Here is a 26,493-nt window from a genome sequence, read left to right on the forward strand (position 1 = left end):
GTAATATCTCTTTAGCTCTCTAGTTTTATTTAATTTTTTGTTTTCCTTATTAATCTATTTTTGAGTTTCTTTTTTGGGTGTGAGGGGGACATAGTTGGCTTTGCATGGCTTCCTTCTGATGCTGTACTCAGGAATCATTCCTGGTGAAGCACAGGGGGTCATATGTGGTGCCAGCAATTGAACCTGGGTCAGCCATGTGGAAATCAAGCACTTAACCTTCTGTACTATCACTTTGGCCCTTTCTAATTTTTTTAGCACTGTAGTACTGCACTGTAGCACCGTCCTCCCATTGATTTGCTCGAGAGGACACAAGTAACGTCTCCATTGTGAGACTTGTTGTTACTGGTTTTGGCATATCAAATATACCACGGGTAGCTTGCTTTTTAACCTTTTAAAATTATTTTATTATGGATCAACATGGAAAGTATCATGTTGAGTGAAATGAGTCAGAAAGAAAGAGACAGACATAGAAAGATTGCACTCATATGTGGAATATAATATAATTGAAAAGTGCAAGTTTGCAGTGATGCAATTTCTGGCAGATATTTCTCTGGACTTAGTTACTAAAATACTGAAATACAGAAACCCAAAACCTGAGGCCACTAGGTGTGGTCACTCGACCTCATACCTCTTCATTCTCAGCAATGGAAAACAAATTGTCAAATGCTTCCTTTTCAGCAGGTCTGACTTTAGGGGGGAGACTCTCCAAACTATAATAGTGAGTTTTGTTGAAATATTGAATGCAATCAAAATGAAAGTAAAGTGAAATTTACCAGTTACACAGGCAAGGGGGGGCTAGGGGTGGTGGGGGGGCTAGGGGTGTGTGGGGGCTAGGGGTGTGGGGGGACGGGGTGGATCTATACTGTGATTCTTGTGGTGGAATATGTGCACTAGTGAAGGGATGGGTGTTCGAACATTGTATAACTGAAACTTAAACCTGAAAACTTTGTAACTTTCCACATGGTGACCCAATAAAAAAATTTAAAAAAATTATTTTATTGATGAGTTGAACAGATATTTGCAATGAGTAAGAAGTAGAATGAAACTAATATATAACATAAGTAATTAAAAACTCATGTGCACAGTTTACTATAAAAATCATATTTTTAAAGAACAGCATGCAGTCCACTTGTCACCTATTGAATGTGTATATTTCTAATTACTCAATCTTCAGAATAGGCTTTGAAAATGAGAACTGCCATATGTGTTAGCATTATTATGCGACTAATATAGCCTCTATAAATTAAATGTATTTGCAGATATATGCCATTTTTTTATTCACAGGGATAATTAGTGTTTTCAATTCCCCTCTAAAATTATAATTCCAACATTTTAATGTAGGAAACATCTAATTTTTTTGTAAAATATCATAAAATTCTGCCTCTATCTTCTTAGATAACAATTACCCCTCATTCATCTTATAATTCCACTTTTAAAGAGTATATGTAAAGTGTAAAATCGCGGCCGCTATTGTGGCCACACGACCTCATATCTCTTCATTCTCAGCAATGGAAAACAAATTATCAAATGCTTCCTTTCCAGCAGGTCCGACTTTAGGGGGGGGTGGGGGGGTAACTCCAAGCAATAATAGTGAGTTTTTTGTTGAAATATTGAATGTAATCAAAGTAAAGAGAAAGTAAAGTGAAATGTATCAGCTACACAGGTGGGGTGGGGGGTTGGGGGGAAGGTTTACTGTGGTTCTTGGTGGTGGAATATGTGCACTGGTGAAGGGATGGGTGTTCGAGCATGGTGTAACTGAGACTTAAGCCTGAAAGCTTTGTAACTTTCCTCATGGTGATTCAATTAAAAAAATTAGAAAATTAAAAAATTGAGTTAAATCTATGGTTTTTCTTGCTTTTAACTGAAAAAAGAGGTGATAACTCATATACTGAGTGTCCTTCTCCCCCACCATAACCTGTTCCTTAAACTATTATGATGTTGAATTTTTAATTGTAGACTTGCATTCCAATCATTCAGATTACTCATAGAGTCCTCTGTTATCTCTCACTTTGATTTAGTTTGTGGAATTTGAATTATTATATCTTTATCCAAGTATACTCTTGAAGATTAAAAGTCTAGTTATTTGTTTCATAGGATTAAATCTTTACATTTCTTGTTCCTTGGAAGGTAAAGGTTTCAAAAACTTGTTTTTACTATATATTCTATTTCAATTTCCTCTTGCCAATAATTTGCTTTAATATTTAATTGTCTAAGGTATCATGAAATATTCACAATATACAAATAAAATGTCATAAATAATATTAGTCTAGTTAAATGCAACTTAGAGAATTTATATATAAGTCTAAGTAACTTCTTTCCTTCTTTTTAATAATCTCAAGAATTTCAGTTCTCTATTGAAATGTAGAAAAGCACCTGTGGTATATAGAGGATCAGTAAGTTAATTCTCCTGACTTTGAATTAATTTTTCTAGAAGGTGTACTATATGAAATTTGGGCATTCCTATTAATAAAATACGATAATAAAGTTTATTTCAGTTCATTTCCATATGACTTTTGCAATACAGAGGCCAGTAGATTAAATTTCAAGCCGAAAACATTATTTTATTAATAATATTCTTACCTAATGCTGTGGCAGAAATAGTATGTGACCAGACTATAGAGTGATTTGGAGATAGAAAATATAAATTGTAATGCAATATGTAGTCATTCTTTGCTAAAATTTATTAAATCCTTGTGAAAAAATTTTGAATTGATGAGTATATTTGAGAATGTGATCTAATGATAATTTTGTTGAATAAAAGGAGCATTTTTGCTCATCATAGCATATCACTAAACATAAAGTAAGATTGTGTCTTAGTTTTAAGACAACAGCTTTAAAAAAAATCTCAGTCTGGGCCAGAGCCATAGGATGGCAAGTGGGACACTTGTGTTACATGCAGAAAACGTGGCTTCCCTCTCTGTTCCACATAGGATCTCCCAATCCTCACTACCAGTGATCCCTGAGCATAGAGCCAGGAGTAAGCCCTGAACAACACAGACTGTGGCCCAAAAAATAAAAACCAAGACCCCAGTCCTTTTCACTAATTCTTAATGCAATAGGATTGATTTTGAAGGATGTTGTGAAGAAGTTGTGGAAGGATATTCCATTTATTTTGTTATTTCTTATTGTTTAATATGGACAACTTATGTGAAAAATGTTTTTATACAGTATTTGCCCAAGATGGCATTATTAAATGCCCTAACTTTGAGGAAACCTTTGTAAAAAAGACCAAATAAAAATAATTCATAATTTTTTATGAAATTCCTCTTAGGAAGCTGGGGTGGCCCATACTTGTATCTGACAACATAGATTTCAGGCTGAAAATGATTAGAAGGGACAGCAAAGGCCATTTCTTAATAATCAAGGGATATGTACAACAGAAAGAAATTATACTCCTCAACATATACACACCCACTGAGGGGTCAGCAAAATACTTAACACAACTGCTAATAGACTTCAAGGAGGACATTGGTAGCAACACAATAGTAGTTGGGGATTTCAACACCACCTTATCACCTCTTGACAGATCAATTAGACTAAAACTTAGCTAAGAAGTACTGGTCCTGAAGGAAGAAATGGAAGAGAGAGAGTGAGTAAACACATTCGGGGCTTTTCATTCCTCCAAAGCTGGATACACGTTCTTCTCCCATGCACGTGGAACATTTTCCAAGAAGACCACGTGCTGAGCCACAAAACATACCTCAATAAAATCAAGAAGATAGACATTATATCAACTATATTTTCAGACCGCAATGCACTGAAAAAAGAAGCACACAGAAATGAAGAATCAAATCAAACACACGGAAATTAAATAGCTCATTGTTGAACAAAAAGTGGGTTAGAGAGAAAATCAAAGAAGAAATCAAAAGATTCCTGGAAACAAATGAGAATGAAGACATGAGCTACCAGAACATGTGTGACCCAGCTAACGTGTTAAGAGAAAAGTTTATAGCTCTGCAAGTGTTTGTCAGGAAGGAAAGACCCACATAAGTAGCTTGACTTCACAGCTGAAGATTTTAGAAAAGGACCAACAAAAGGAGCCCAAGCCAGGATGGAGGAAAGAAATAATAAAATGTAGAGCAGAAATCAATGAGCTGGATTCTCAAAAAACAATCCTAAAGATCAATGAAACCCAGAACTGGTTCTTCATAAAAGTAGACAAGATTGACAAACCACTAGCAAGACTCTCAAAAAGAGAGAACCTTAGTAAACTGAAGCAGAAATAAGAAAGGGGGACATCACAACAGAAACACAGAAATTCCAAAGATCACCTGAAATTACTTTGAGAAACTGTATGTTACAAAACAAGAGAACCTAGAAGAAATGGATAAATTCCTGGATTCCTATAACCTTCCCAGGCTGAACCAAGAAGTTTTGAAATACCAGAATAGACCTATCACTATCAGGGAAATTGAAACGTTAATAAAAATTCTTCCCAGAAACAAAAGCCCAGGTCCAGATGGATTCACTAGTGAATTCTTCCAAGCCTTTAAAAAGGACTCATTGCCAGTCTTTTTCAAGTTTTTTTCCAGGAAATTGAAGAAACAGAAACATTCCCAAACAGTTTTTATGAGCACATATCACTCTGATACCAAAAGCAGACAGACACCACAAAACAAGAAAATTGCAGGCAGATATCCCTGATGAACACAGATGCAAAGATTCTCAACAAAATCTTGGCAAATAGAACCCAACATTTCATCAAAAGGATCATATACTACGACCAAGTGGGATTTATCCCAGGGATGCAAGGGTGCTTTAACGTTTGCACATCAATCAACAGAATTCATCATATCAGTAAAAGAGAAGCTCAAATCCATATGATCATATCAATAGATACAAAGAAGCATTTGACAAGATCCAACATCTGTTTATGATAAAAAAAATTCAACAAAATGGGAATTGAAGGAACTTTCCTCAATACAGTCAAAGCCATATACCACAAGCCCACAGCAAGCATTATTCTCAATGGGGATAAACTAAAAGACTTCCCTCTAAGATCAGGAATAATACAAGAATGCCTACTCATGCCACTTCTATTTAATATAGTACTGGAAGTACTTGCCATAGCAGTTAGGTAAGAAAAAGACATCCAGGTAGGAAAAGGGCATCCAGATAGGAAAAGAAGTCAAACTCTCACTATTTTCAGATGACATGATACAATACTTAGAGAAATCTAAGACCCCTAGCACGAAACTCCTAGAAATGATATTTTGCATAGTACAGTGGCAGGTTACAAAATCACTACACAGAATTCCATGCCTTTCCTATGTACAAACAATAAAAGAGAAGAAAGTGATATTAAAATAAAATCCCATTCACAGTTGTGCCTCAGAAAACCAATTACCTTGGAATCAGCTTAATTAAGGAGATTATGAACCTGTACCGAAATCTACAAAACGCTGCCTCATGAAATAAAAGAGGACTCAAGGAAATGGAGACACATCCCCTGCTCATGGGTTGGGAGAATTAACATTGTCAAATGACAATAATGCAGTCCCTATAAAGATACCTTTGACATTTTTAAAAAAAATAGGAAAAAAACTCTTTAAATTTATATGAAACAATAAACCCCCATGAATAGCTAAAGCAATTCTTAGGAAGAAGAAGATGGGAAGAATCACCTTCCTCAACTTCAAACTGTATTACAAAGCGGTGGATTAAAAAAAACATGGTATTGGAATAAAAACAGACCTGCACACCAATGGAATGGGGTTGAACATCCTACACACACTCTCAACTATATGATGATTTAATCTTTGATAAGGAAGCAAGAAATTTGAAGTGGAGCAAGGAAAGCTTCGTTAACAAGTGGTATTGGAAAAACTGGACAGCTATATGCAAAAGAATGGACTCAGACCTCTATCAAACATGCACAAAGGCCGGATAAAAATGGATTAAATACCTTGACATCAGACTAGAATCCATAAGGTACATGGAAGAAAAGGTAGGCAAAACCGTCCACAACATTGAAACTAATGGTATCTTCAAAGATAAAATGCCACTGGCCAAGCAAGTGAAAGTGAAGATAAACAAATGGGACTAAACCAAGAAGCTTCTGTACCTAAAAAGAAATAGTGACCAAGATACAAAGACAGCCTTCGGAGTGGGAAATTTTATTCACCCAAGACCCTTCTGAAATGGTTAATATTAGAGATATACAAGGCACTAGTTGAACTCCACAAGAAAAATCATCCAACCCCATCAAAAAATGGGGACAAGAAATGAAAAGAAACTTTCTCAAAAAAGAGATTTGAATGGCACAGTGGGTAGGGCGTTTTCCTTGCACACGGCGGTCCCGGGTTCAATTCCCAGCATTCCATATGGTCCCCTGAGCACCGCCAGGAGTTATTCCTGAATGCAGAGCCAGGAGTAACCCCTGAGTATCGCTGGGTGTGACCCCCCCAAAAAAACCAAGAGATTTGAATGGTCAAAAGACATATGAAGATATGTTCTTCATCACCAATCATCAGGGAGATGGAAATATAAATGACAGTGAGGTATCTCACACCACAGAGACTGGTGCTGGTGCGGGTGTGGGGAGAAAGGGACTCTCGTCCATTGTTGGTGGGAGCACTGATTGGTCCAGCATTTTTGGAAAACAATATAGACATTCCTCAAAAAACTCGAAATTGAGCTCCCATTTGACCCACAAAAAAACCTGGGAGCCCAAAAATACACAGTAGAAATACCATCTGCCTTCACATGTTCATTGCAGCATTATTCACAATAGTTAGAATCTGGAAACAACCTGAGTGCCCCTAAAACAGACAAATGGATAAAGAAACTATGGCACTCTACAAAATGGAATACTACTCAGCTCTTAGGAAAATTAAGTCATGGAATTCGCCTATAAATGAGTGGATTTGGAGAGTATCATGCTGAGTGAAATGAGTCAAAAGGAGAGGACCAGATATAGAATGACTGCATTCCCTTCTGGCAGGCTTGTGGAGGGGTGTGATGGGAGGGAAACTGGGGACACTGGTGCTGAGAAGTGTACACTGGTGGAGAGATGGGTGTTGTAACACTGTATAACTAAAATCTAATTATAAACAGCATTGTAAAGACCTATCCCACAGTGATTCAATAATACAATCTTTAAAAATAAATAAATAGGGGGCTTGAGCGATAGTATAGCAGGTAGGGCATTTGCCTTGCATGAGGCCAACCCAGGTTCGATTCCCAGCATCCCATATGGTCCCCCGATTGCCACCAGGAGTAATTCCTGAGTGCAGAGCCAGGAGTGACCCCTGTGCATTGCTGGGTGTGATCCAAAAAGCAAAAATAAATAAATAAATAAATAAATAAATAAATAAATAAATAAATAAAATTTCTTTTAGGAATAAAAATCTATAAAAATGTAATTAAAGTAGAGCAAGTCACTTCAATATAGGGGGAGCCCCCCAGCTGTGGGGGCCACTTCCAGGGCTATGGCACTTTGTGATTCACTTTGTGATACCACCCCTGATGGTGGTAGAGACTCCTGGCACTGCCTTCAGTGATGCTGGTGGTGGAGGATATGCAATCCTGGGTATAGGCCTGGGTCTCCTAAATGCAGGCATGTGGTCCACCCTTTGAACTATCTCCTGGATAGTTTTAATACTTAGTATTTTCATGATTATGACCCTTCAAAAATGGACATAGTGCTTTATGTAGAATAAATTCTCAATAAGTAATCTATGAATCTAAATGTTAACGAGCAAGGCTGCCATCTTATTCAATTACAGGAAACACCATTCAGATAGAAAAGAATGGGAGTGATTATTTTGGAGTTTAGTAACAAGGTGGCATAAGATTGGAGTAAGAAAGGTCTTATTTTCTTTAGCTCCATTTGTGGGAAAGGATTGTTACGCTTTGTTAAGGGATTATTCCTGGAAGTGCCTGGGGGATCATATATGTTACTGGAACTAAACATGTGTTGGCCTCATGCAAGGCAAATGTACTCTGTACTATCTCTCTGGCAAGTAATTTTTACTTGCTTTGTTTGAGGGGTTATACCCCACAGTGCTTAGAGCTTATTCCTGGCTCCATGCTTGGTTATAAGTCTTAGAAATGCTTGGGGTCTATATGGGGTGCCAATGATTAACCCCATATCATTCATATAATTCTTATTTTCCTGTTTAATGTAAGATCAATAGATTTTTTTTGCTTTTGGGGTAACACCCAACGATGCACAGGGGTAACTCCTGGCTTTTCATTCAGGAATTACTCCTGGCAGTGCTTGGGGTCCCTATGGGATGCTCGGAATCGAACCTGGGTTTGTCACATGCAAGGCAAACGCCTACCCCTTGTACTATTGCTCCAGCCCCGAGATTAATAGATTTTTAAAATAAAACTTTTTTTTGCAAAAATTTGCCTACATTCTATCATGCACTGAAATCCATTTTATTTTAAAGAAATGTTGCCATTTTGTAAAGTTTTTGTGCTGTCATTCAGTGGAATGTCTCACTGACTGTACTTATAATATGTTGAGAACCCCTGAACAGAATATTTCAAGCTGAGACAATTCTATGAGAAGTTTCCATGAGTAACACAAATGAAATATTGACTCAAGAAGATGAGTCATAAAACTCTTTGCTTATGCTGCCGTTTTTGTCCTGAAAGTGAAAGGTAGTCTATTTCCCTTTATAGAATACATGTAAAGTTTAAGAGCTTTACCTAGTCTTAAAAAAATTTATAAACTGATAAAATTCTGAATAGAAATTGCATATATTCTCTTGTTAAAGTCCACTGAATTTTCTTTCATCCAAAAGTCTTCATAGCTGCTGAATTTGTTTTCTAAAATGAGGTCTCAAAAATATTTTTATTTGTAGTAAAAAATACAAATTGAATATGAGTTTAAAAATAATAATCCAAACGTTTTAGCATTGGTTAACTACATATTTTCAAAAATCCTGTAAAAATTGACTATACATCAATGTTCAAAAATTAATATATTATGTTATTACTATCATTAAATCATTATAGCTCTGGCTAGAGAAATAGTACAGAGGTACTTGCCTTGCACATAGCCCACGTGGGTTCCATCCGTGGCATTTCATAGGGTCTGCTGAGCATCACCAGGAGTAATTCCTGAGTGCAGAGTCAGGAGAATCCCTGAGCACTTCCAGGTGTAGCCCAAAAACCAAACCAAAACAAAATATAACAAAAAGGATGCAAGTTTTAAAGGGTTCAGAGTGATAGTACATCCGATATGGCATTTGCCTGGCATGCAGCGAATCTAGGTTCGATCCCAGTGTCTTTTATGGTCCCCTGAGTCCTGCCAGGAATGATTCCTGACTGCAGAGCTAGCAGTAAGCCCTGAGCACCGCTGCATTTGGCCCAAAAATAAAGAAATAAATACATGAAAATAATAAATAATTATATCCTGATATCTATTAATCTAAGATATCTTGATAAATTTTCTAGCTTGGAGTTCATGAGACAGTATGGAGTGCATTTGCATAAAAAATTCTCAATTCAGTAGTTTACTTAAGTGAGCACTGTTTACACTTGTTTTTCACCCCTTTTCTAAAATTGAGTACATTGATGACATAAAACATCAATATTACAAATACAACGTAGCTAGACTAAATACCTAAGAAATAAATAATTTTATATGAAGTAGGATCTAAGGCCCAGCATGATATAAATTAGGTCCTTGCAATTATGTTTAAATTTGACTTTATATTTGGGAGTTTGGCCTCATGCCTGTATGGAAATGAAAACGAGTAGGAAGGAAAGGCAGGTCTTCATTCCTTGTTCCACGTAACATCAAGTGAGTGAAATCTAAAAGTTGTTAGATTCTTCTTTCTGAAGTTATGCTAAGGAAAGGTTATCAAATGTTTTCTAGTTCAGGAAGCACAGCCCTATTCTTAATTGCTAGGTGTAAAGTTCACCTGCTGGCTACTGATAGCAAAGATATAATTTAGATATGTATTCATCTTCCATACTTGATAGCTTTTCAGTTCTCTTATCTAACTTCTTTTTTAAAATATTTGAATGTTCTTAGTTTTAAATTTAATCATCATGAGATATACAGTTACAAAGTTGTTCTTCAAACTTGTTCATGATTGGGTTTCAGTCATATAATGTTCCAGCAAATATCCCTTCACCAGTGTTCATTTATTTCCCACCAACAGTGTCCTGTTGCCCTCCCACCCACCATCCCCCCCTCCTGCCTGCCTCTATAGAAACTTTTCCTCTCTCTCTCTTTCTCTCTCTCCTCTCTCTCTCCTTTTATTAAATTAATCACTATGAGATACAGATACAGACTTACAAACTTCTGTGATTACATGTCAGTCATACAATGATCAAGTACCCATCCCTCCACCAGTGCTCATTCTCCACCACCAATGTTCCCAATATCCCTCTCGCCACCCCTTCTCACCCCCTGTCTCTGTGACAAGCACATTCCTTCTTAATCCATGTTTTTAATATTAAAAATTAGTTATCTGTAATCATACAAGTAATTCTTCTTTTAAAAGTCTTCTTAAAAATATACTCTGATTGTCAGATGTTTTGATTTTATATTTGTCTTTATCCTTTAAGTTTTAGGGAAGAATTTTAAATAGAATTTAGAAAGAAGAAAGTAGTAAATTCCTTCAGTTTGTTAAAAGCAATTTGAAAGTACAGCATATCACCTGTGAAAGAAATGTTTTACTTTTTTTCCTATTTTATGATGATACTTGTTATATCAGATTTGTTAGCCTTCAAGCTAAAGGTGCTCTGAACTTTTAAAAGTGAACGATAAGATGAACTTTAAAAAATGTTTCCTGTGAAGTTGTGGATTCCTATAGTGCATATTTGCTGAGTGCCCACTTTGCAGCTCTGGCCTGCTGAAGCATCAGTAGCAAGCAAGGCAAGAAGTGCCCGCCCACTCCATACTTCAGTTCAAGAGTGATAGATGTCCAGTATTCACAATAACAAGATTTGGGTTTGTTAATAAAAAGGAGAGTTAGTGTAAGAGTGGGATTGATATCTTAGCGGGTGTGGCCAGGGAATGATCCCGGAGAGGGTAACCTATGAGGAGACTGTGAAGGTGGGCGGTGGCGGGGTGCAGCACAAGGAAGAAAAAGGAGAAGTCCCCACACTGGCATGCTGGAGGAAAGGAAGAAAGACCCGCGCTGTGCCATGGATGTGATGAGCTAGGGAGTAAGGTCAGAAATGCAACCTCAGAGCTACATTAAAGACACTGTCATACCAAGCACAATGCCAAGTGTTCATATAAGTAACAAAATGTATCTAAACTGTAGATTATTCATATATATAAATATAAATCCAATCTTATGACAATGGAGTCAGTGAATTATCTGATACACGTTTTACAGATGATGAAGCCACAGCCCCAAACTAATCACCCAGTGCAAGTCACTCGGTACAGATCTCCCATCTTCCCACGAAGTATCTCCTCTTTACTCTTAGATTCCCCTGTGGGGGGCCTCAGAAAGCTCCAGCTTAGATTGATAGTTCTAATCTAGACTAGAGGAGATCAATATTTGAGAAGTTTGTCAGAAAAAGCATCACTTGCCCTTGTCACATTCCCATTTCATGATTCATCGAACTGGGATTCATGGGAATGTAGGGGAGGAGAATAATTCCACTGGAGACAGGGAAGTCTCATCCTCCTTGAGAGAAATCTTCCTGACAGGTCACCCTTGGTTTGCAGTCACCCTTGGTTTGCAGCTAAATTTAGCTGCAAATCAATGTGTTTATCAATCAGCTAACCACCTGTCCATTCTGGCCTGCCCAGAACTAAGGGCTCGTTATTTTACTTCAGAGACTAATTTTTCTCAACGTGTCATCAGAATTTGCCCATTTCCCCTCCTCCAGGATTTCAGGTATGAGTGTTCTCAGCATTCCTGTCCTGAAGAACGGGGTAGGGCTCTGAGAATGGCGTGAATGCCTACTCTCAGTGTCTAGCTTCACGAGATAGCGATACTTGCTGATAAGTAACTGCAGTCTGAACTGGCCACCACTCTGAAAGATCATGAATATGTAAGAACCTCCTGCATTTACAAAATTAGTTTTTTCAGTTTTCAATGTCCTTTTTGTCCTTCCACCCTCCTACCCAAAACAACGATTTGCTTGGAAAGCACAATCGCTAATGTAGTGTGTGCTGACAAAAAGGCTTGGAGGGTGGAGGGTAGATCTCAGCCTCGTGAGATGCTGGATCCTCTATGCCACAAGAGGCTGTGTGACTCGGCCATGATCATTGCCCTCATCTGTGTGGAGCATCTGCCCTCGGATGCTGCTGTCTGTTTACTGTAAAGATATCTAGGTTCTTCCACGGGTGAGTACTTAAAGGGTGGTCATCGCTGTCACTGATAGAAAACATTGTATCTCATGGTAATCCTTCTAAACCACTTGGATTTTGATTCCTTATTTTCTCCTTATAAGCATAAACAGCAATAGCAAGATTCTGTATTCCTTCATTTGAAGAACTCAGCATTAGATAAGGCAGCTCTTTTTCTTCTCTTCTTATAAGGCCTTATGTTTTCACGCTAAAGCTCCCTCATGATCCATATTTTAATTTTAAAATATGAATGACTCAGGTGCCAGTTAGAACTAAACCTTGAGAAGAGGGAAAGAATGTACTTCTGCTTGCACTGAACCACACTCTGGACAGTTAAGAAGACATGTCTGAGAAATGAAAGGAGGCATGTGTGCGTCTGAGCCCCAACAGCGAAAAGAAATTTAGTATAGCCCAATTCTGCTTTGTTTTGTTTTTCAGCTAAATGAGGCTTAATGGGGAGATGTGAGAGACTTGGGATTTGTGTCTTATACAGAGGGAAGCTACAGGGATAGTAGCTTCATAAGTGATGGGATGCCGTATATGTTGATCAAACAAGAATTATAGATGGCCTATCTGTGAATGGGAGAGTGAGAGGGTAGAACTGGTCTTCAGAACCAAGCTTATCAAGAGCACAGGGGGTGTGAGGGTGTCAGGAGATAGATATGAGGGGACCTGAGACAATGGGGGAAGAAAGCCGGCACTCTGATGAAGTGTGTGGTCTTGAATGTTGTAGACATGAAACACTATCATTAACAATATTATAAATCACAGTGCCTTAAACAAAAATATTGAATTAGGAACTGAAGCATACAGTGAATAGGGCTTTTGCCTTGTACCCGGTCCTTCAGGTCCTAGCTCCAGTATCACGTAGGTTCCTTCCCAGGCCGACCAGGAGTGACTCCTGAGCACAGCGCCTGAAGTAAACACTGAGCATCAGAAGTAAACCGTCAGGGTGTGGGGCCACAAAACAAAGCAAAATAAATAAAAAAGAAATAAAGTAGCCTCATAGACCGTGGGTATCTTCTAAGAGACCTTGGCTATCAGTATTAAAAAAATATGCCCTTCCCTAAAGGTGTTGCCAAACAAAGTAAAAGTGCCGCCTCCATTTTGCCCTTCAGTGCACCCATGGGGATACCTGAGGTCAAGGCACTGTCTTTTACTCTTCAATCTTGTCCCCGGGGAATGAAACATTTAATCTCACCTTTTGTCCTTTCACTGAGCACCTGCTAAATCTCAAGTCCTTTTAAAGTAGGTTTTCTCATCTTGGTTCTAGAGGCATTTGGGCCCAGTTATTCTTTGGTGTAGAAAATCAAAGGCCTGTGCATTGTAGAAGGTGCCTCTGACTTTGCCCCACTACATATCCAGTAACAAAATTCTTTATTTTATTTACTTATTTATTTATTTTTATTAGTAAATTATCGTGAGGTACAGTTACAAACTTACAAACTTTTGTGCTTGCATTTCACTCATACACTGATCATTTACCCATCCCGCCACCAGTGCCTATTCACACCAATGATCCCAGTATCCCTCCCGCCACCCCCACATCATCCCCCAACCCCCACCCTACCTCTACAGCAGGGCATTCCCTTTTGTTCTCTCTCGTTTTGGGTTTAGTAACAACATTCTTGACAACCAAAAAATGTCTCCAGATATCTTTCAAACACTTCCTAGGGATAGAGTCAAAATTATTCCTTAAAGAATATGAAGTAGAGAGTTTGTATTTTGTTGAGGAAAATACATAGTAGTTGTTTCAAGTTCCATCTCCTTCATCTATCCACCTGGAGCTCTCTCTGGATCTACTGCTCTATTGTCTACATCTACTGCTCTATCGTCTACATACATGCACATGTTCCTGTAGTGTTCACGTAGAGGAGGCAGTTGGTAAGGAGTCTCACTGTAGTCCTTCCCCTCCCCCCCATGGAATCATTATGACTCAGTAAATTGCTCACTAAATTTAATCTGTCGCCTATGTTCCTGTTCAGATACAGCTAAAGCCTATTGAAATTGATTTTTGTGTCAGCAACAGAGTAGGGATTCAGTAGGAGCTTGAAAGCTTCCCTTTTGTTACCTGTCCCCTCCACCCCACCTCCCATATTGCTTTAGATTTGGTGGGCCCTAATTATATTACAGTGCTTCTCCTGCTGACATTTCTTTTGTTTTAATTAGAGCTTGTGGAGGTTTGAGGACCAATGGGAATGGGTTGATTCATCATAAGTGCTGACAGAGTCCAAGGGGTTCTTATTTCTGTTCTCGCAGCCCAAAGAATTATAGCTGGTAACATGGCGATCCTTTCCTTCTGCTTTTTGCTGGTGACACCTTGAGGTCGTCTCTCTTCCTGAACAGCTGCAAGTTTTGAGACCAGCTCATGTTGCCACCACAGATGTTCTGTTATTAAATGACCCAGACACCTCTGTGAGTTGACCAGCTTCCTGTTGAAGCCATAAATTTTGTGAAATGAAATGCAGCACTGTCCTTTATTATTATTATTTCTCTCTGTCCCCCTTGTCTCTGATACCTCCTGATGCAAAGCCAGCCCCTCCCAGTCCCCACAAGGAGGTGATAAATCTCCAGCCAGAGAAGCCAGTGTTGGGCTGTAATTGACTACCTTGTGCAGAGCCTGGAGAGCAGCCATCATATATCTTTCTCATCCACAGCTGGAAGATGGGATGGAGTAAGCCAAGGGTCAGCCAGCGGTCCTCAGGGGAAAGACAGAGATGTCCATAAAGTAGTTTGTACAGACGGAGTTACTGATTCCAAATCTGGAAAGATGAGCTGCTCTCCTCCAAGAACTGCTGGATCTTCCCTGCCCCAAGTTTGTATTCTTCCAGAAAAAGGGGGGTAAAATGGAGGCAATTGAGTGGGGTGATACCTGGGCCTTGCTGTTCTGTTGCCACGTCTGTCTCCCTGTCCCTTTGCTCAGCTAAACCCAGATTGTGAATGCAGGAATCTCATGTTACTTCCGGTCTCCAGAGCTCAAGCCAGTAACCCAGTTAGCGCCCTTGGAAAAGCAAGAGCAAAACTTTCATGAACAGAAAGCTCATATCAGACCACATGGCTCTCATAAACAGAGGGGCTACCTCAGCAGTGCTGGGGGTCTACCCTTGGTGATGCTCGGGCTAGTCAATGATGCTGGCCCAGGGCTGAGGAGGTGAGTATGTGGTGTAAGACATCAAACTCAGGACTACATACAACACATGCATCTCATCTCTGAGCGCTCTCCCACACCCCCAGATATGAAATGTTTCCCTCCAAACTGGCTACGGTTAGTTGTTCTTAAGGCTGTCTTTATAAAAAGAAAAATTTCTGCTACTCTTAATATAGCACTTCCCCAATTCTATCTATCATTTCCCAAGTTAAGCCCCTGATGTATCCCTGGCATCTTTCCACTCACTGTGATTTGAGGCTGCTTACAAGATTCATTACGTCTAGAAGTTTCATGTTTCCTGGTGTAATTTAGCACCTGCTCTTTACAAGATGCTGTTCTAGGCAATGTGAGGGGATTAAACAGACCTTAAGCTGAGTTTCAATCTCTGAGGAGCTTCTGGTTCTAGTGTGTAGAAGCTATGTGCTTGAGCCTACTGCAATCAAAGTGTTAGGGATAAATGGAAATCAAAGGAGAGAGAAGTGGGTTCCAGAACATTCCTGCTGGTTCTTGTGAACAACTGAGTGTTCCGCTGTGATGATTAATCTTCTACCAACAGCATCAACTTCGATTTATCTGTGGTCCTTCATAGAATCAGTGCCCTATCAACATACTGACCTAGCGTACAATGTAGGAATCCAAAAACACGTGTACTTTAAATTTCATAGTAAAAAAAAATCACATCCAGTCACCCTCAGTGAAAAACGACTGATGGGAACCAACAGAAGGTGGTTTACATTTCTAAAATTTAAGAATATTTCAGACAAATTTTAATTCCATCCCCATTCTTCTGTTTAGGAGGGTGAAACACTAGTCTGTGCTCAGGGATTTTTCTTAGTTCAGAGGTCAGGGCTCACTCCTGGTTGGCTGGAAAAATTATATGGGGTGCCCGGGATTGAACACGTGAGGCTACTTGCCAGGCAAATGCTCTACCCACTATACTATCTCTCGAGTCCTCCACCACATTCTTAAAGAAACAGTGCTATACTTTTGACTTTCTGAAAATACACTATTTGTGGTAATTTTCCCCCCATTTTTTTTTTTTTTTTTTTTGCTTTTTGGGTCACACCCAGCGATGCTTAGGGATTACTCCTGGCTCTGCACTCAGGAATTACTCCTAGCGGTGCTCGGGGCGACCATATGGGATGCTGGGAATCGAACCCGTGTCGGCCTCGTGCAAGGCAAATGCCCTGCGCGCTGTGCTATCGCTCCAGCCCAATTTTCCCCCATTTTATGGAAGTTGGTACGTATTTTATCCTGTTCTGAGCCAGGAACCAGCTGTAGCTCCAGGTGCCTCCCCACCTCAGAAGCAGGCAGAGCAGGCTGTGGCTTGGGGGAGTTGGTTGTATATGTCTATTCTCTCTCCTTCTTCTGAACCCCTCCCTCTAGCAGGTTTAGTTTACTTGGAAAATAATGTCTGAAAGCCACAAATGATTGTGGTGATTCTGTGGTATGAATTAGATGGGAGCCAGTCAGATCTTGGATTTTATGCTCATTTTCAGAGTGGAGAGAGGAGGTTACTCGGAAATATGTTCTTTCTTGGCTTAAGGCCATGGCCAAGAGACTGGTTCTGCTACTTTTTTGAGCTCTCATCACCCCACCCACAGCCTGTCTGCCTTGTCACTGCTGTCACGTCAGCTGTGCATGCCTTTCCTGGGTACAGGCATTGGGCTCCCTGCCATAGAGACTGCATACATTAACTATTGTCTGCTCCAAATTGCGACTACTTGATTTTTCCCCCTTTAATCATCCATTTTGATTTATAAACTGAGCCAAACTGGCAGCCACGAAGACTGAAAGAATTGTTTCTAACAAAGAAAAATGCAGCACATCCGTCTTTCCTTCCTTATTCTTATGTCTGTGTGTAAGCCTCAGCACCACTCTGTTGGTGAGATCCCGAACCATCTTGAAAGCAATCCATTTCCTCCCTCTCAGATGTGCCAAGCAGAAGAATTCACAGTGAATGTTAAGAAGGAGAACATTTGCTTGGAAATTGTCCCGCTTGTATACCCCTCTTATCTTTGCCACCAGTCTGGGAGCAGAGGTGACTGGTTCACCTGAGGGCAGGATTTTGTAAGTTCTGGCTGGCACATGTGGGCCAAAGCAAATGGCAGCCCCATTTCACCTGGGGAAACCTTTGGTGTAGATTCTGTGCCAGGCATATTCTATAGAACATTTGTGTTTCTTGATCACAAGGATCTTTGGATCCTCGACAATTTATAAAATTGTCTAGTCAACCGCTTTACCTCAAGATGTGTTATGTCAAAGAAAAGGAGCATTTCCAACAAGAATCAGATAGGTTTCTTAACTGTGCTTTCATCTGAACTGTGAGTGGGAAATCAGTGCTCCCCTTCCTTATATGAGAGGGAAAGCTTACACAATTTTCTGGGTTCTCTGTGATCTTGTGGAAAGGGAAAATAGATTGTCCTCGATTGCAGTTTCAAAGAACTTCATCTATTATATTTATCTTCCAACTTCTTATTAATGGATAAATTGCTTATAATCTTGGCATGCAGCCCCAATCCATCTGCTCCTATAGTCTTTGTAACTGGATAGAAATGTGCAGGTTGGGAAAAATTTGATATGGACATATGGATGCTGTTGGCCAAGAACCTGAAATACAGCCTCAAATCTTACTACTTCATTCAGTCCATTATTTGGCAAATGCTCATTGAGTCCTTACTGTGCCAAACACTGTGGGAAGGAAGCTTGGGGTAAACAGACATTTGATGCATTCCAAAATCCTCTTGATTTGACCTCCTGACTATCTCTCATCTCTACCTACTTCTCAGTTTTTCTATTAACTCCACCCTAGACCAATTGCCTTCATCTCTCAACTGAATATGGAAGGAGAATTATAAAGGCTATATGCCCATGATTCTTTCCATTTTTCTATATTGGGGCCTTGCCCTCGAGTGATCTTTTAAAATGAAAACTTAAAGTGTTACACCCTTTATTTAAGCCTTCAATGGTTTCACATTGGCCTTCAGGAAAGACAGAACTCAAAGTGACCCTGCATGAGCTTGACAGACATGTGCTCTCGAGCAATCCTTACCTGGTTTTGGTTACTTAAAGACTCTACTAACCATGGTACAGGACCTTTAGACATGCTGTTGTCTTTATTTAGAGCAATGTTTCTTAACCTGAAAACTTAAGGCTCTCTGTAGGCCCTCAGAATATCCCCCCAGGGGTCAGAACTGAAAATCACATGAATGAGAGGCCACAGCATGAGTCTAGAAGGCTACCCAGTAGAATGGGCAGGGGCACCAGAAAAAAAGAGGTTTGAGAAGGGGGTCAAGTTAGGAGAAAGTTTGAGAGGCACTAATATTGAATATAATATTTGTCTCAATATCTGACCTAGTTATTTTGTCTATCTGTTAGGGCAAGAGTTTTTCTGACTACTGTTATACCAGATTACAGATGTTCAGGTTGAGAGTCAGGCAGATAGCTCCAAGGTCTAGAGAGTATTCTTTGCATGAGAGAGTCCTGGGCTTGATCCCCTGAATATCACTGGAGTGATCCCTAAAGACCACTGGAATGCTCCCCCCAAAAACCTATGTATAAAGATGTATATTTTCATTAAGCCTGAGAATACACATACTAGTCAATCAATAGATAGAACCTTTAATTGATTACTCTAAGAAAGATATTCTGAGGACATAAATTTTTATATAGGGAGTGTTTTGAGGTAGTTTTTCATCATCAACACTGAGAGAAGGCGATTTCCCTCCAGAGGAGAGAGTTGAACGCAGTTTTAAGGAACCTACCAATCCTAAAGGGTACTTTGGACCTGGCATAGACATTCAACATTGATTCACTTTCACAAGTGACAAAAGGAGTAATTACATATATCTCTATATCACCCACCACCTGCTCCCTCTGGGTAGCAAGCAACACTTACGCAAGGATCATGCCTTGATCTGGCTGCTCTTTCTAGTTCATAGTAATTTCTGAAAAGAGATTCTGAGTACCTGGGTCTTGAAGGGAAGAAGTAAAGTCAATCTTTTGTGGTGGTTAAATCGATTTGTTCAGTATGAATATGGAAACAACTCCAATAAGATTCTACTTAGACTCTTCCTTGTCGAAGTGAGACGACTCCTCCTCCTTGACATACTGTCTAAAGATTGAAAGTGGAAAGGTTGAAAGTGAACTATTTCACTCTTATATTTTACTTTTCTACCCTGACTAAGTATCTCTGCTGGAATGACCTTTATTTTGTTCATGAGAAAATAAGGTCACCATGATTTTCTCCAAGTTGATGGCTTGTCCATCTACCAGAAATTTGGGCCATTAAAATGTTCTCATCTTCTAAGCCCAAGAGCAGAACAGGTCCATGAGCACTAGGAATTAATTCGCATAGTAAAGAAAAATATTGAGTCTTCAACACAAATCTTGTTTGAGAAGAAATGAGATCCTAAAACCTGGAATTCAAATTGATGTATTTGAAAGCTTAAAATTTCAAATCCCTTGAACTTTCTGAGCCTACAGAACTGCTATTTTCTTTGGTACACAGTGCACAAATCTCAGCATAACTGACAAAGTGAACACATTCCCAGGGTTTAACCTCACCTCACTTTTGATTTTCACACATGGCTTTCATTTGATGATTAATCTACTTTTCATGGTCTTACCCAGTACTTTAGTGATACTCAGCAAAAGCTTTCTACCTAAATGCTTTTAAAAAACACAAATGTTTCCTCCGGACTCCTCAAAACTCTGAATCATTGAGCTCATCATAGCATTCTTGTGCTTTGTATTATTTGTGTTTCCCATTAGCAAACATTTTCAGGTTGACACTTCAATGGAATGCCAGATGCCACCGGTGTACCACCTGCTCTCAGTGACAGGCACTCTTGCAGTCTACTTTCTTCAGTCATTCCTGGCACCAACAAGCTAATGTAGAGTTCCTTAGAAATAGACCTTGAGGGGCCGGAGCAATAGCACAGCGGGTAGGGCATTTGCCTTGCACGCGGCCTACCTGGGTTCGATCCCCGGCATCCCATATGGCCCTTCAAGCACCGCCAGGAGTAATTCCCGAGTGCAAAGCCAGGAGTCACCCCTGAGCATCGCTGGCTGTGACCCAAAAAGGAAAAAAAAAAAGAAAAAAGAAATAGACCTGGATTTAGGCAGATATTTTTGTGAGGTACTCTTAGAATTTACATATGTGGCAATAGTATAACTGTGCTGAGGAAGAAGGTTAACTGTAATTCAGTGTCAACAAAGATCACATTCATCCTGAGGCAAAGTCAAGAGCTGAAAGAGCCCTTCAGTATTATGTCTGTTTAAGATGAGAAAGTGACATCTTTGTACTCCTTTTTATCATCAAGTCATTGTATTTGGCTGTGTTTCTCTAGTAGAGAGCACACCTTGGGCAATACCTTAAGGCTGATGGTAATTCCAAGGAGTACCTGATTAAAGAGCTGTCTTGAAGGGGGAAATCTTGGAAGTGCACTGAAGCATCAATGATATCAGAGGGAAAGAGAGAACAATGGACAGACACAGTGACTGAGTAAAACATCTAACTAGAACATTTAATCCCTGAAAGAACAGCTACTATTATTACATGTTCTGCACTCTGATTTTTCTCTGAATGATTTTTCATATTTCCTTGATTCTTGTGATGCACATTTTGAAAATAGCAGCTGTGGTCAGAACAGTTAATGTTGGATGTTGTGGAAGTGCTCAGTAAGGCAGGGCACTCACTTGCAATTTGGCAAATAAAGAAGTTTTCCTTAATAAAGAGAAGATAGAGTTTAAGCAAAAATACAAAGACCAAAACCTAAAAATACTCTCCTCATGTATAAGTCCTTGGGACAAAAAAAGCAATAAAGATGGTGGATAGAGAGTCTGCATTTTCTTTCTGTAACACCAGTTTGCCTGTGTGCTCTGCTGGAAACAAATAGATTTGGTTGACCTAGAAATGAAAGAACTCCTGCTCTCCCAGGCTAGCCTCAGGCTAGCAGCTCTAAGCCATCTTCCTGCTAGCTCCTTAGGAAAAAAATCAGCAATAACAAGCAGCGCCAAGGCTTCATGATTCCAGCAGACAAAACTGTTTTTCTCAGGCATTCATTTCTGGAGGAGGTAAAGGGACTATCAGCCTTGAGTGATTTCGATTTCGCCTCAATGTGGAGTTATTTATTTTCTATGGAACAAATGTGGGGGAAATGGCAGGAAGCTAGGGAGCAGGATAGGGTTGTAGGTGCATCTGAGGACTAGCTGGACAGCAGCCACCGCCTCTGAGGGACCCCAGCCTCCATAGTTTGGAGGTGTGATTTTCCTCCTTCCTTGTGGACAGCTTTTTTATACTTTAGGCTGTGATTGACATCAGTCTTTGTTCCTGCTAGAATATCAATCTTGGCTTTCTAGATTTAGTCTGTTCTTTGTGTTATTGTTGATTATTTAGTAGAAAAAAATCTTAGTTCCGTTTTTAAAGAAATGACTCAGCAATTGCAATCTAACAGAACATGTTCTCTTATTTTTGTGTGAAGAAAAATTTAACCCTTTGTCTTCCTTCGGAAATTTATTTATTTACTTATATTTATTTTTTGTTTGTTCAGTTTGGGGGCTACAACTGCTAGTGCTCGAGGCTTATTTTTGAATAAGTTCTGAATTCAGAGATCACTCTTGGCAGGACTCAAGTGCTGGTGATTGAACCCACGTCAGCTGTGTGCAGGATTAGAAATTTATCTTTGTTCCATCACTCTGGCCCCTAGGAATTAACTTTTACCATAATTTAGCTTTTAGTTTGGGGCTGAATATGTTTTTAAAGCTAAGTTGAGATATTATCTATGTTTATATTTAATTCTCTCATAAATGGAAACACATTAAATAGGAATAATATTAAATCAACACTTCAAAATTTGTCTATAGTAATAAGATCCTCCCTAATGCCCTGTATTGAAATAAAATTTTTAAAGGATAAATTATCTGCATAAAACTAATGAATTGTTTTGATATCTAACTCAAGTTATCCAATATCTCAAAGAAAATATGCATATAAAATTGATTTTAAGATGTAATTGATAAGAAACTTGAAGTCAAGAACAGGACTGGAGTGGAACTGGAGAAAGATGAATATCTCTTGGGCTTAGTCCTTGATAGTTTTAAGGATTTAGCCTGGTGTCTAAAAATAAAATGGAGAGAGATTAGTCTAGGCACTTCAGGGTCTCTTTCTACTCAATTTACTTGTTATTTTATGAAGTTGTCTCTTTAAACACAGTCCTAATAATGAGCATGCCTCAAGTGTGTAATGATCCTTAAGTTTGTGAACTCTCTGGCCATTCCCTTAAATTCAGCCTTCATTGAGATCCTAATTGTATTTGACATTCTCTGGTGGAAAAGGCTATTCATGCTCGGTGACCTCCATCCTGAGACATGCTCTGTCCCCATTCAATGTGACAACTCCCAAATCTTTGTTTCAGAGCTCAGATGACTTGATCTGATACTAACTGGAGGCTGTTGATTTTTCCACCTCTAGAATTTCACCTAAATCCATATGCCATCCCCAAGGTGTATTAGTCAGTCATTTGTCAGACCCATTGAGGACTGTAATTTAGTTTAAATGTGAAATTTTAAATGGAGGATAAGTAGCCTTTTGTTTTCCCAGTGTTACCTTTATTACAGCAGTCACAAAACATAAAATGATGTATCCCAAGTTTTTTAAATTAGCAGAAATTAATTACTTAATTTTGAATTCAGAATTGCCCAGTGCTTTGTGTTTGAAACGTAAAGTGAATCACCTGCATTTTGTCTGATTTCTGGCCTTTGACCAGTACTATGGGATAGATCAGCTCAAGTACAGACTGCTGACGGAAAGAATTAGATGCTGATGTGTCCTTGTGTCAAATTATTCATTAAAAAATTATTGCCTGTTTTGGGACAGGGCAGGACACTTGCCTTGCATCAGACTAACACATGTTCAATCCCTGGTACCCCATATGGTACCCTATGCCCCACCAGGAGTGATCCCCAAACACAGAGCCAAAATAAACCCTGAACACCACCAAAACAAACCAACTAAAAGGAGCTGAAAATCAAGCACTGTTTCTCTGTTATGTATGAGTTTAAAGACAAAGGTCTAAAAGGAAGCAAAAACAGAGGGTGAATGGAGGGATAAAGGGGGTAAAAATAGTGGTGCCATGGATTTAATTAAATAGTAGAAACAAAAACATATTTGTTGATAACCTTGACATCACCCAGCCCAAGCACTTAACCATCATGCCTGCACTACGTCGGTGTGACTCACTGGGTATGGTCACTAAGCAAGCCACACAGCAGAGTGGGTGATTTCCCAGTGAGTAAATAACTGTATTCTAGATAAATCTATAATAGAAACCACGCCCTCCGCACTTGTTCTCTAGCCCCTTATCAATGCTTTCATAGAGAAACACCTGTTGTTTTTAGTATGATTGATGGTCCTTATTTTTAAAACTTTACTGTCCCAGAGAGAAGTCATTGATTCTTTCAGGAGATCACCATTACCACATTGCAAATTCTTGGGACCTGGGCATCATGCAGTGGTGTTAGCAGAGGACAATGCTGCTGTTTCTCGTGCATGTAGCACTGACCTGTACTCTGCAGAGAGCTAGCATTGCTGGCCCCAGAGCAGTAACTAGCAATAGCAATATTCTCTCCACTCAGTCAATGCAAGGATTGATCTAAGGCTCCTTCATACAAAATAAGGTTGTGATAAAAATGATACATATTCTATCACCCCCAGACATCTCCAAACTTTGTGCAGGTGGAGAATTCAGATTCTGGATAGATTGTATATCAAGTCCTTGCTAGCCTGCTGGTCCTGGGCAGATCCTGGGGAAGAACTGGCCTCTGGATGTGTGACTCAATACTCTCTGATAACAATCCACTCCCCTCTCTTAACTTCCTTAAAGTTGAATTAGCCCTAAGGAGCTGTCTGTGATACTACTGGATAACTGGTTTAATTTTTCAATCTTGATGTTCTTTTCCCAAATGGGGGGAAACAAAAAGAACAGAATGGAATCAAAAGGTAAGGATAGCAACATCAAAATCAGGTTATAAAGAGGCAATACGCTGATATATATATATATATATATGATGTATGAGAGGGAAAGGACACAAAAAAATGATCACTTCTACCCAACTTCAAGTGAGCATGCTTCAGTTGCCTGATATTGTTCATTTATAGACATGCCACACCCCTTATGGGATAAAAACCCACTATTCTATTCCAGGCACCACAAATATGATGGAATATACAGCCTAAAAAGGGAGATTGAAAATTAAAGTAATCCAGCACACACTAACACATAAATTGTGATCACCAACATCTGCTGACAGCTAATTTGGGCCAGCCATTGTCATGTTCTTATGTACATGATCTCATGTAATCCTCATTGCTATTCTATGAGTAATGCAATATTTCAAATTTTTGGATTAGTAAACTGAAGCTTATAAAGTGTATAACTTGCTTAAGGTATTGTAAGCAGGGATTTTAATACTTAAAATTAGCTTTTAAGTATTAGTTTAATACTTAAAATCAGTTACCAGGTGACCTTGGTAACTATATTATACTCTCCAATAGCAGTCATGGAAAAAAATGTGTACTTGAAATCATGCATAGAATACATTTACAGGTGAAGGGTATAGGCCATCTTTGGTACTTTCTGAGAGTCGGATGTCAAAGTTTTTCAAACAGCAAACAAAAAGAGCCTCCCTTCTGGAATCACTTCCTCAACACACCCCATTTTCCTCTGGTTCAGTTCTGTGGTTGATGCTTTAGTTTGGGTCCAGAAGAAGCTTAGTTCAGGGAAGCCACTGTTTATGCTTAAAACTATTTTCTTGGTCACAGATTTGTATTGATTGTTATCTGTTTTATTTTAGACTATGCACCCTTGATATAAATTAAAATTAACTATTTAAAATGAATAGTATAGTAGAATAAGATCCAATTAAGATTGTTACAGGCTATTTTAATTTTCAATATAACAAAAGTGTTTCATGTACTGCATATTTTCTGAGAGAAAAGTTATTTTTTTCTACCCAGCAAATAGGTACCTTCTTCGCAAACAACTTTGAGAGGAGGAATAATCAAATTTTTTAATATTATTCTTTTCAATTTAGCTAGGCAAGCTTTGTGAAAAGAAACTCAAAGGATAGAGATGGAAATGTTTTACAAAATAAATGCTAAATTGAAATTGATCCTCAAAGCCTTTCAGATTTCTGTGTATATGTATCTGTATCTGTTGTCCCCAGTGAACACAGACTATAATGCTGAAGTAGACAATAGAATACAGTTGGAGCTTAAATAATATTACTCATCAGAACTAAAATATATTTTTGGTTTTCTATTTTCCACAGGGTCGTCATGTCAAAACAGGCCAGCTTGCAGCCATTAAGGTTATGGATGTCACAGGGGTAATGTATCTTTATTTTGCATCTCAATAGCTGTATCTTTATAAAAGAGAACTTATTAATAAAAAAATAGTTTCTAGAAATCAAATCTTCTTAAGCACCTGAAAAAAGAAAGGATTTAACCACTTGTGCTTGATTTAAAGAATCAAGAGTACTTATCAGCTGATTAAAAATACAATGGGCAAATCACTCTATTAAAGTGGATATCTATACACAGCCTTATATAGTTAGAAAAATGTTTGTCAATAGCTTATATGAACACAACTAACATTATCTGCATGTGAAGATAGAATGGGGATTTGAAAGTATTAAAATAATAATACTGAGATTTTCTGAAACAGATGGGTCTTACCATTTTCCCCATGGAAAACCTGGGATGTGTAGCTCTGAAATTGTAACCTGAATATTTGCTTTCCCTAAAGCATTATTGACCAAATAATCACAATAATTATTAAATTCTTATTACTGAAGGCAACACTGAAACAAAATTTTTGCCTTTTGAATGATCAAAAGCAGTCTAAGGAACAGACTTTATTTTAAATACAATATAATGCTTTCAATCCTTTTTGCTTGTTCTGTTTAAAATATTTTAATGCTTTTTCAAGAGTTCAGAGTAAAAATAAGACTTGAAAAGACTCATTGAACATCAAAAGCATCCTAATAATTTTCTATCGTCATAGGAATT

General features: G+C 38.8%; 1 protein-coding gene across 5 annotated transcripts in view; it reads left to right on the top strand.

Moving 5' to 3' along the window:
• TNIK (TRAF2 and NCK interacting kinase) overlaps positions 1 to 26,493 on the top strand; it is a 460,339-nt gene that overhangs the window by 244,629 nt on the left and 189,217 nt on the right. For all 5 annotated transcript variants that reach the window (XM_055125449.1, XM_004618863.2, XM_055125450.1 and 2 more), the window contains one exon: positions 25,755 to 25,811. In XM_055125449.1, coding sequence (XP_054981424.1) covers positions 25,755 to 25,811 — 57 coding nt within the window. The remainder of the gene's footprint in view (positions 1 to 25,754; positions 25,812 to 26,493) is intronic.

Source organism: Sorex araneus, chromosome 2 (genome assembly GCF_027595985.1).
Source record: "Sorex araneus isolate mSorAra2 chromosome 2, mSorAra2.pri, whole genome shotgun sequence".
NCBI classification, from domain to species: Eukaryota; Metazoa; Chordata; class Mammalia; order Eulipotyphla; family Soricidae; genus Sorex; species Sorex araneus.